The sequence below is a fragment of the Temnothorax nylanderi genome, unplaced genomic scaffold (genome assembly GCF_030848795.1).
Source record: "Temnothorax nylanderi isolate EJ_2023f unplaced genomic scaffold, tnyl_v1.0 TNYL_tig0011_pilon, whole genome shotgun sequence".
NCBI classification, from domain to species: Eukaryota; Metazoa; Arthropoda; class Insecta; order Hymenoptera; family Formicidae; genus Temnothorax; species Temnothorax nylanderi.
In genome coordinates this window covers 739856-752424 of record NW_027249073.1, presented here as the reverse complement: position 1 = coordinate 752424, position 12569 = coordinate 739856, and the positions used below count along the sequence as shown (strand labels likewise).

General features: G+C 36.5%; 1 protein-coding gene and 1 pseudogene across 10 annotated transcripts in view; both read left to right on the top strand.

Moving 5' to 3' along the window:
- Lmpt (four and a half LIM domains protein limpet) overlaps positions 1-7969 on the top strand; it is a 116463-nt gene extending 108494 nt beyond the window's left edge. For all 10 annotated transcript variants that reach the window (XM_071697100.1, XM_071697099.1, XM_071697096.1 and 7 more), the window contains 3 exons: positions 4145-4314; positions 5183-5369; positions 5687-7969. In XM_071697100.1, coding sequence (XP_071553201.1) covers positions 4145-4314; positions 5183-5369; positions 5687-5844 — 515 coding nt within the window. In that variant the 3' untranslated portion in view covers positions 5845-7969. The remainder of the gene's footprint in view (positions 1-4144; positions 4315-5182; positions 5370-5686) is intronic.
- Positions 7970-8111: 142 nt separating this feature from the next.
- LOC139767641 (cytochrome P450 3A18-like) lies at positions 8112-12063 on the top strand (annotated as a pseudogene).
- The last annotated feature ends 506 nt before the right edge of the window (positions 12064-12569 follow it).

Below are 12569 nucleotides of genomic sequence, written 5' to 3'. Positions count from 1 at the left end.
GTACGTTTAGCGAACAGAGTTTGCCTGGGTCAGGAAATTTTCGCCCGCACGACAGCTTCTGCTTCTCGTTGAATTATATTTAGACCTGACGTAGGAAAGAGGAGGCAGCTTCTGCCTCGCGATAGAGTCAGCTTAGAAGGGTGCGTTACCAATTTGACGAGTAATGACCATAAAATTCATCTGAATGATCATATTAACGATCGGCAAACATCGAAGAAGAAGAATGATGATAATCAATAATGGCATTCAAAGTTATGGAAATAGATATAGTGTTTCTGTTGAATTGTTTACTCGTCTGGCCAATGAGGGAACTAACAAGCCTTAATGGATGTCTATTGCTAAAGAAACAGTTAATTAAATGGATATCCAGTAGTTTGAAATACTTCTTATGCATCTCGTGTTAATGGTCGCAACGAAAACACATTATAAGAATCGTGATATTGCGTTATGTATGTATATGAAAAGACTTATTGTTAGTAGGATGAGTTTCAAATGATGTTTGAGAGTATCTGCGGTAATCGAAAAATCTTCCTCGTCACCGGCGCCGGGAGATACTTCATTACCGTGACGAACGAACAGGTCATTTAAGAGCGTGAATGACACTTCTTAAGTAGGTGTTAAAGCGCATCTCTCGTGCCTGACAATGAGGTGCGATTCCATACGGTTACCACGTGTCCTGTCAAGGAGCATGAATTGCTTTATGTCTTGAAATATAACTACAGTTACATTAAGCATTCGTATTTTTAAATATACATCTCTCTTGAGTGCCTTAAGTACAAACACTCCATTATTTTATTCATAAACTCCGTAACCCGTAACCAGTTTTTTTTTGGTGGATTTTTATTTAAACATTCAATAATGTGGGTAAAATATCATTATTGTCATATCTATTTTTTTTTAGATATTCTTCACATTTTAAAAGATTAAAGAATGCTGATAAGATTATATATAAAAGGTTACTTCACAATGGCGACTATATATAAATGTTGGATGTTGATGAAGGATATGTAAATACCCAATTTTTAACATGTACGCACCGTTCATAGCGCGAATAACACGCGTGGATTACAACGCGACGCGCATAAGATTACCACATCAGCCTTGGGCCATCAACTTTATACATATACGGAGGTATTGCTTGGCTGACGTGACGTCACGAATCTCTACTTGAGTCATAGTGGTCCAGGAGGCGGCATGTCGTGCACGAAAGATACATGAATATCAGAATGTCCACCTTTAATTTGCACTTTGAAAAGTATCGAAATAAGTAAACGCACTTGAAAATTCCATATATAAATGACTATAAGTAGTAAAAATAAAAATCTCAAATGTACATATACCTTTCTAAAAAATATTTAGATATTTATAAAAAGAAATGACAGAAAAAAATGAAGATATATCTAAATTAAGAATATATGCTGCATGTTTATTTTGAACATCATAGATGTTCCAGTAAATCCTATCTGCAGATCGAATGCATTGATCTTAATGTATAGAATGTGAATATCTTCTTTAATGAAAAAAATAATAAAAATAATGAAATTTTGGCGATATATCATTTTTTTATTTGTAGCAAAAGACTCTCTCAAAAAATGGCATAAACTCTCGTAAGATGAATTAATTGAATTTGCTTTAATATTTTTGATTCTGCAGTCTCAAGTTGATTACTATAACATAATTATTATGTTCACCGCGATCGAAATGTAATTAGTTGCTTGAATAATGCAACGGATGAATAATTAGTAGTTTGTGGACGGCCGCGGCGATGCAGTTATAATTGGAAGACTAGATTGAGCAAAATTTGACAAAGTGATCAGTGACGAATAATTTAACGAATCAGCTCACGATAATTAGAGCTGGTATTGACAGATATTGCGCGCTGTTCAATAATCACGTATACATCGGTGATGATGGAGACAATTATCTCGGCACTCAAGTCGATATGCGATAATACAAACGTTATTCTCGATAGGGTAATGAGTGATCTTTTCAGACACATTGAAGAGATCAGTCAAGGAGAGAATTTAGAGTTAGTTTTTACAAAGTCGTGGTATATATAACATATTCTATCCGTCTATCTTCGAAGAAAAAAAGATGGAGATGAGATTTGAGCGTTCTTTAATGAAACAAGCTTTTCGATCGTCATCGAGAGAGATCTGTCGTCTCTCAGACGTGATCCTATGTCATAAACATTTAGGATCGAGCTGATGATTCACGAGACACGTTATTATACTTAATGTCATATTTAAGTGTGTCATTTGGCCGGGGTTTAGATCACCTTTCGAAATAGACAGAATTATTAATTCGTCTTCTTGTGTGTCTCTCGGACATAACAGGAAAAATAAAAAACGCGAAAAAAAACAAACGTTCGCGCACTACTCTTCTTTGCGAATAGATTTGATTGCGTCGTCGTTGAATTGGATTCTACATGTGTAACATATATATCATTTTCAAAAGTTTTAAAATAAGATATAAAATTCATTAAATGTATAGAGAAAGAAAAATTATACAGCGTAATGTATTATCTTAATTAAATGAAAAATTAAGAATGTGATATATTAAAATTTAAGATAGAAATAAATAAAATAAATGCTTATTTCAAGAAATTCGTAAGTTTGCAAACAAATCGTACATAGAATTTAAAACCTAATATAAAAATGTTTAAAAAATTTAATGTTAAATGATTTTTTAATATATTTATTTAGTTCGGCACTTTTAAATATCTTTAGAAAATTTTGAGGGACATATTCATATTCGTACATTTCATAATCATTTCACGTATGAAACAACACGTTATAATACGTTATGATAATCACCGCGTTATTGTATCAAGATGGTGTAAGAATTTTAACTTGAAGTATGTGATTCAGATTAGTAATGGCATTAGCAATAGACAATACGTTTGCGTTTCCTAGTCAATGATCTTCGGTGCTATCTGCCTGTTTCTCGAGTCACGGGCCAGAACGTGACCACGATAACGAACCGACAATACTCATCTGCTCAGACAACGTTACGTTACGTCACGTTTCTCGCATAATATTCCTAATCTTAATGAAAACAAGTAACCGAGACCTTTTTGTTCCTATTTATAGATCACGGCAATTTCGTGGTGGATGAGCAAAATAATGTGAAAAAGAAATCCTAATCTTACGATTGTTCCGATGACTTAGCGGTGCTTTTATCTTCACGTATACATATCGAAATACATCTTTGAAAAATCATGTCGAAAACTAAAGAGATTAACAGCGGAGATATTTTATTAATAAAGCCACATTTAAATTAGCACTTTTATTTCTGGATAAAAGTCCTATTATACGCCTCGATAATTTATATTTCCTAATTCACCGCAATCACGCGGTTCGCCAATCAAAGCTCCGGGACCGCAGTGCGGTTAATTTCTTCCGGCCGTGCGACTGTTTGCACCTGTACATGTGCTAATTCCGGATCGCGAAAGACAGCGAATCTATACGCGGCAGCAAAACGGGAACGCTTTCTATGGTCGAACGAGGTTCTGAACGAGGCAAAATGCGAAACCATGGGCGAAGAAATTCCGCGGATCGATCTAATTCGCTCGCAATGAACGGTGTTTTATAGACGAATGCCCAATAGGGAGCTCGCGAAGAAATTTACGAAAAATTTATTTCGCCATGTACGTAGCTGACGGAGTGCTCGAACGAAACACGCGATGATGCACGCGACTGCGATTTGCAGAATTGCAGCCAACCAGTCGCCGCACGCAACCACCCGCTCGTCTGGACGCTAAAACGCGGAGCGCAGCAACCCCCGTTACACTTATTTGAAACTTGAATTTGTTTACAATTTCCTGCAACTTGCGAAGCAATCATCAGTAAGCGTCAATATTTTCTTAATCGATTGAACATGAATTCAACAGAGGGAATGAAACGATTTTGAAAAACAAAATAATAAGTAAGAGTGGAAATTGGAAGAAAAATTGGATGGTCCTTTTATACTGTGTTTTAAACAACACACACTTAAACAGTAATGTGCGCAGGTTTCTCTCTTCCTCTTCTACTTATTATTAGACTCGTTGAATATAAATAAAATATTGTTAAATATAGTTAAATGTCATTCAATCTCAAAGGCACTATATTTATAACTCAATTTTGTTGCTTGCATGTTTCAGGCACCAAGAAGATGGAATACAAGACCAGACAATGGCACGAGAAGTGCTTCTGCTGCGTGGTCTGCAAGAATCCGATCGGCACGAAGAGCTTCATCCCGCGCGAGCAAGAGATTTACTGTGCCGGATGTTACGAGGACAAGTTCGCCACCCGGTGTGTTAAGTGCAACAAGGTGGGCCACTCCTTTCTCTGTATCGATGATTGCTCCGCGATCTCGTCTCGCGTTCGTTTATTGCGTGTCGCGCAAAAAGCTCGTCGAGCGTAACAGGCGAATCAAAAATGGGATCTCGTTGCGAGATCATAAATCTCAATCCGATAAAGTCACTGATACAGATGCTGCATTCGTATTGATGCTTTACAGTTACGTAGGTCGTTAAATGAAACGGCCAACAGCATTCGGTTATTCATTTAACTCATATAATATAAACGTATCAATCACGAAATTATAGACGTTCTTTTATTTTCGACAAAAGTCCTGTATGCTTTTAAATGTCCGCGTGTTTTTAACATCCTTCCATAAATCTTTCATAAATCACTTGCAATCTTTGGAACTCGTTTCCTTTCTATTGATACGTATGATGTAACTTCAATATCATCTGTCAAACAGCTCTTCAACCACTTGTACACATATTGCGTCGATATCAGTGCTTGCGTAAATATATATATATATATATATATATATATATATATATATATATATATTTAAAGCAAAAACGTTATTAAAAGAGTTTTTTTTATTTCTATATATATTTTTTATATCCTATATGTCTACATAATATATATATATATACCTAGAAATATATAGTCCTTCATCTCTTTTTCAACTTGAACTTTTATGCGGATAGTCAGTTAATCGATTCTTGCTACCGTTACTCTCTGTTTCTGTTATTTTCTTCGCATCGTGTTTTGAAGCGAAATCTTGAGAAATAAGTTCTATGAAGTGTGTTTTAAAAAACTCGAGTGAATTGCGTCGCAGAGACACAACGGATCGATGAAACGACTTGTCCTATATATGAGATATCGCGAACTGTTTGTTGCAGATCATCACCAGCGGCGGCGTAACATACAAGAACGAGCCGTGGCACAGAGATTGCTTCACCTGCAGCAACTGCAACAACTCCCTGGCGGGACAACGATTCACGTCGCGCGACGACAAACCGTACTGCGCCGACTGCTTCGGCGAGCTCTTCGCCAAGAGGTGCACCGCTTGCTCCAAGCCGATCACCGGTGGGTATCACCTTTATTAGTTATTAATAAAAAAATTCTTTTCTTGTTAATAAATATCGAACGATAAGTATTAAGAAAGGTTTAAGAAACTGAATCTTCCAAAAAAATCCAACAGTTAATGACTTAAATGGATTTGACTCTCCAATAATAACCGATCATTCAATGGAGCGTTCATTGTTATTTGATAATAGATCTTTTAACGAATATACGCGCGTTTACCGTTAGAAACAATTCCGAATACAATACACGAACGCGATATAAGTGAACAGCTGGAATTAAGCTTAATCCAAGCGCGATTTGCATCGATTAATTTGCAGGTATTGGCGGGACTCGCTTCATCTCATTCGAGGACAGGCACTGGCATAACGATTGCTTCATCTGCGCGGGCTGCAAAACTTCGCTGGTCGGACGTGGCTTCATCACCGACGCCGACGACATCATCTGCCCCGAGTGCGCCAAGATGAAGCTGATGTAAGGCGCGCGGCTTCACGACGACGAGATTGACAGCGGTATCGACAGGGGAGGAGCGAAGGGAGAGGAAAGGATGAGGAGCAAGACGCGCTCCGACGCGGAATCCGTATAGTCAAGCGGATTCCGTTGCACGCCATAATAATACCGTCGTCGCGAATCTTATTGACCGTCAAGTCAAACTTGAGAGACGCACGCAGACGATAGAGAACGTTCGCGGAGCTCACATCGAGAGACGAGAGATCGCGGGGAGACGTAATAAAAATTATAAATTAAAAAAGAAAAGCAGAACCTTTTCGCGTTAGCGCCGCGATAATTTTTGTTACGAATAACCGACGTGTTTCGACGAGATTTTCCGCGCCGACTTTCTTTCAGAGGACGGCCAAGCTCGCGAATCCTCTGACCAAGTCCTCGTCTTGGTCGGCACAGTGATTTCACGATCGTCGACTGATCGTTCGGAAAGGAAGGCGGCGCCGAGAGTCCTTTCTAGCTTCGTAGTCGTAGCGACATTAGTCTATTCGTTATTTCGTTCTATACGTGTATTTATGAGGACACTGACGCGAATCTGCCTGTGTTCGAAATGATCTGCTCGATCACCGCGTGACATCGGGTAGTGAAAGAGATACGAACGGGAGAGAAGAAACAAAAAAAAAGGGGAGAGGATGCGCAACCAGCGAGCTTGATGAAGAGAAATCAAATCGCCTTACTGTAATAAAACGATCGTTGATATACGGACACGTCGATTAGGATAATGAATAAGCCTAAGCGCTCCGCGTGCTCTCGTGATGTTACTAATATTAATAACGTTTTTGCTTTGTACAATGGTAGAGAGATAAGCGCGCGTGTGCGCACAAAGAGAGTCCTACATATTATTATATATTCTTATGAAGAACTAAAAATTTGATATACGTATAGCGATGTTATTTCTATTCGACTCGCACCCGCGCGAAAAACGCGACGGTCTAACACGTACACATCCACGCCACACACTGACACAGGTCTATCCGACACTATTTTTCCTTTTCTTGCCTTCTTTGTACGACACTCTGTTCTCTCGTATCTAATATCCGAACAATATAATGTCAGCTATTAATAAACGGAACTGCGAAATGAGAAAATCTATCTCTACCAATTTTCCATATATTACACGACACGATTTTCCAAAACGGTCAATACATTATATTCGGATTTTGAGAGAAAATTATTTTAATGCCCGAAGAATCGGCAGAGTGAAAAATTTTTTTTATCAAAAGATTTATCGGTTTCTGTACACGTTACATACACGCGTGTCGTCAGTCGAAGCAGAATACGATAAACAATATGTACGTGTTTCGGTTTTCACGATGTCCCGGCTCTCTTCTCTTCTCGGTCCTTTTCTCCCTTTCTCTCGTTCGTCGAGAGAAATAGGCGCGCAACGTAGGGATCCATCATTACCCCGTGTAAATCGCGCGCGCACACACAAATACACACACACGCGTCACTTACATACATACGCACACGCACGCACACTTACATATGACACATGACACATGCGTACACGACACAGATATACACACACACACATGCTGCGAACATTTTTTTGCAATACCATGTTGAAAGAGTTTTGTTGAAAAAAGATGTAGGGGAAAGAGAAGGGACAAAGCTCTTATCCATTACATATGCATTACATGTACACGGACATACACGAGTATACTCACACATATAAGTATACATACATGCGAACGAGTGTGCGACGGACGCACACGCGGAAATACTAATTGTGGCCTTATCCGCACCGAATACCATAGGAGTAAAAAAAAAAGGGAACTAACTTACAGTAATTTACTTCGTTATTTAATATCAAATCTGTTGTTATACAACGCGAACGAAGGTAAGTGTAACGCCGCGCGAACCGAGTCCACGAACACGGGAACTACGAGACAAGCTCGAACCGCGAACGTTCGAATTGTTAATCGCAACCAATATAAGTCACACACGTGCTATAATATAATATGTATGTTATCCGACGGAGTCACTTACACACACTAATCGCCTTAATTAGTAAACGATAAAAAAAGAGATTATTCTATATTCAGCGTATCCTATACACTGTTACACTGTAAAATTGATAAATAAATAAATGTAATTATTTACACAGGGGTTTTCTACCTCATCTCCTATCATCGAAAATTCTACTGAAATTGAGAATGATAGAGAGAATTCATTACACGATGGTAATGAATTACCAACTCACTTACCTCGTAATTAACGAAATTTTTGTATTTTTAACGTTAAATATTGTTGACACACAGAAATAAAAAGTTAAATAGTTATTTAATATATTAATACACACACATAATTAACAATAGTCACTTATTATTAATACATTAAAAAACTAAATAATTAAAAATAGCTAATCTTATTCAGGTACTTATAGAATTTGATTTTTTAATAGTACCAGAACACACCACTAGATTTAAATTTAAAAATTAAATTAAGAATGTAAATTGAATTTATTTTATAATATAATATATAATTTATTATAATATATTTTTTAAATTTAATTATAAATTATAAATTTTTAATTTAATTTTTAAGTATAGAATTAAAAATTTAGAATTTATATAATTTAAAATTTATACAAAATGTGTTAAGATTTTTTTCCACTTTTTGAAAAAAAAAATTTATAAAAATAATTTAAATACTTTAAATAAGTAATGAATATTAATGCTTATTCTTAATGCTTCTTAACAGCCTATTGATTAATTTACATGCTATTAATCTATTTAACATACGAATTATCAAAACATGCAATGAAAACAGCCGTTCATGACAAGAGGTAACGTACATATAATATGCATCGGGACGATCATTTAGCATTAAAGGGAAAATAATTTTAAATACGATTTCCGATTTATATGCCTTTTTCAAAAGTGGGTAATAATTCATACATGCAGAAATTGATTCTCTAATTTACTTATATTACCTGCAAAACCTGAAGGAAATAATTAATAAAAAATAATTAATCGTAAATTTTAATCAAGAATTGAAATTACACTTTCAGGAGAATTATAATTCACAGTTATAGAACTGTGATACGATCAAATTGATTTGATTAACAATTCGTCAATACAAGATTGTCCAATATGATATTAAATTAAATAGATTAATTAGAACAGAAACATAATTAAACGTCTGACGTTTATTCTGCTGCCATCTAGCAGATCAGGTAAAGCCATCTTCTGCTGATGATGTTCTACCCACAGATGTAAAATTAGTTTCTCTTTTCTTCTATAGATGTCTGTACTATTTCCTTACGCGATATGATAAAACAATTGTGATAAAAAAATTATTATAACTTTTTAGTTGACATACTTTTAATTAAATCATTAATTTCCAATTTTTATCAATATTTCTTTATAATAAAATGTTAACGACAATTTCCAGTTTAAATAAACGTTAACAATAGATGGAGTTGTCATAAAATTAATTCAATTTCCATTAAATTGAGTTAAATTTTTAAAACAAAAAGCAAAAAGATGAATGAAAAGACTATGAATAATGTACAATGTTGTACAATTATATTCTCGTCAAACGTAATGGGCCTGTAATTTTCGGTTCCAGTACTTATTTCATTTTTTTGCTGCTAAAACTCAATTTCAGCAATTTGTATAAAGATTAAAGACTGGTTTCACACATGCATCGCAGAAGTGGAAATTTATTTCGGCACACACAGTTGAATATGTGCAGGGTCACCGCACGTAAATCGGCGTCTCGAGTTCATCATCGGCATTAAGGTCGTGTTGTCGGAGGTCACACGATAGGTCAATGCACGCTCGGCTCTCCTGCGTGACAGCGAGCCACCCGTTGGATGACGACCTCCAAATTACAATTTATTTCATCAGTTCCGACATCAATTTATCCAAGCCCACTTACAATGACTCTTTTACATCACCCGGAGCCCCTAGGCGCTATAGAATTTCGAGGACTCCTCCCGCAAAAAACGGGAGATACCTTCCAAGAAAGTTATTCGTAAGTTTACGTGCGAAGTCTTATACTCTTTGCAGTTTTGTAAATTGCAATTTTGTTGTCTTTTACAATGTCTTCACAAAGTCGATTCAAAAATACAATATTTATGTATTATTTAATATATTTTTTATATATTTATTTTTTATAGAGATATAATTATAAAAAATTAAATCAAAAGATAATACTTCGAGTTTCTAAAAAAATCCTTTTTTAGATTTTTCCTTAAGCTAGTATAGAGCTGACTTCTATAAAATAGAATAATAGATATAATATAATAGAAAGATGTGAGCACTTTTAATATCTATATCTCTGATTCAGATTATACTCAAAAACGAGACTTATTTCGAACGTTTCCTCTCCATTTTAATACAAAATAAATGAACTCCAATTCGGTCCCAAAATCCGTATAAAAGCGTTGACGACAGTTCTGGAACGGTGATTCTCTATGTATGCACAAACTACTCAGAGCTGCCAAATCTAGACCTCAGCCTGACTCGTAAATCGAGTGGTGGGGTCTATACTACGCGCGCTCGGCGGTCCGTCTTCGAGCTTCGGCTAGCTTCGAAATACTAGACGAGGACAGTCACATTATGTTCTGTCTTTTTCTCGCGCGCTGAATTCTTCCGTACTACCAGACTGGTAGTATATATACCGTAGTGTATAGGTAGTATATAGACAGAACATAATGTGTGTGTGACTGTCCTCGTCTAGTATTCCAAAGCTAGCCGTAGCTCGAAGAGCGCCGCGAGCGCGCGTAGTATCCCCACCACTTGATTTACGAGTCAGGCTGGGGTCTAGATTTGGCAGTTCTGAACAGAGCACGGGCAACGCTCGCCGAAGACCTATATACAATTTAAAATTAATATCGTTCCTGACCTCGAGCATCACAAATCTTCGCGAGCAGTTGATGCTGCGAAACAAAAGGAATGGAGATGGCAGTAGGCAACAGTGCCGAAATGTGCAAACCGGTTGCAAGTCTGATGCAAATAGAAAAGGAACAATGTGAGTTTTCTGGTAGAGTTCCTATAATAAGAGTTAGGACACCGTTTTATAGCTTTGTCTCACTCCCACTAACTTCTTGGCTGAAGCATATGGCGACCATGATAGCTTTGTCTCACTCTCACTTATAGTTTGTCTCACTCCCACTAACTTGGCTGAAACATATGGCGGGACCAATAAAAAATCATCACCACATTGGCTTAACTCTTATTATAGGAACTCTAAGTTCTGGCAGTGTATATTTGAACATAGCCCAAGTCACTTGTCATCCGAGAGAAGCAATATGACCGTTGTGCTGGTGTCTTTGATTCTCGGAGCGCTTATAGCCCTCTATTTCTACTTGACGCGAAATTACAAATACTGGCAAAACCGTGGCGTTCCGTGCATGGATGGAGCCTTGCCGGGGTTCGGTCACATGCTGTTGGTAATCTGCATGAAGACAAACCTCGGCGATTTCTGTTACAATATCTGCAAGGATAACAAGGGTCGCAGCATGATCGAGATTTACCAACTTACGTCGCCGTCGTTGATGATTCTCGAGCCGGAGTTGGTGAAAACGGTGCTGAAAACCAATTTCTCAAGTTTCTCTGAGAACACCATCAATATTGACTATGAAGTGGATCCGCTCGCGTCATATAATCCCTTCGTTCTTTCCGGCGAAAAGTGGCTCAACATCAAAAAAAGCTTGACCTATGCATTTTCCAGTACACAATTGAAAATCCTGCTAAAAAGCGTCAAACAGGCTCGGATGGAGTTGTCTGTCGCGTGCAAACCGGAACGGAGGTCCTGATACCGGTTCAAGCTTTGCAAAAGGATCCGCAATACTGGGAAAATCCTGAAGAGTACAATCCTGAAAGATTCAACTCGGACAGAAAACACAGCATCGAGAGATTCGCCTTTCTTCCCTTTAGCGAAGGTCCGCGATTTTGCGTGGGGATGAGAATGGCCCAGCTACAGATGAAGGCAGGTCTGGCTATAATTCTGAGAAAATATAGCGTGGAACTATCCCCGAGGACGCAAATACCCTTAAAGATGATTCCTGGAGCCATTTTATCAACACCAAAAGGTGGTCTGTGGGTTTATTTTCGGGATCTTTAAACACGAATATCTTCTTTCAAATTTTTTCCGCGCTTTTAGCGTAGAAACTCATGAATGATTTCTTTATGTACGAAGAAAAAGTTTCTGTCTTTACAAAAAATAAAATTCTCTTCAAATTTTATCAGCTTTCATGATTGTTACTTTTTTTATACAGAAATAGAAAAGATACTTGTAATTATATGTTTGTTTGTAGTGCAATTTCTTATGCAAATATTATAAGCTCTTAATATTTAGCAAGAAAATAAGTAAAATTTAACTATATAATGTTTAGTTTCTTTGTATATTTATACAAAAATAAGAGATTAGGATATTTAAAATGATATTATTCTTTATGTTTTATATATTCTTTATATAAGAATAATATGTGTCTTTATATAAGAATAAACAGATAAAATACTTGAAATCTTGCAATTCTTTATAGAACGTTTTTTGTATGAAAAATTACGTTATTGTAATAAGATCTATAAATTTCTGAATCTAACTTTTTTTTTAATTGTTTAATTGTAAAAAATATATTTTATAATAAATCAAGTCTGAGCTACAACTAATTGTCAATTACTTAATTAAAAATTGCACATGCAGGTATCTCATCACTATCTCATGATATCTATACTTTAGAATGCAATA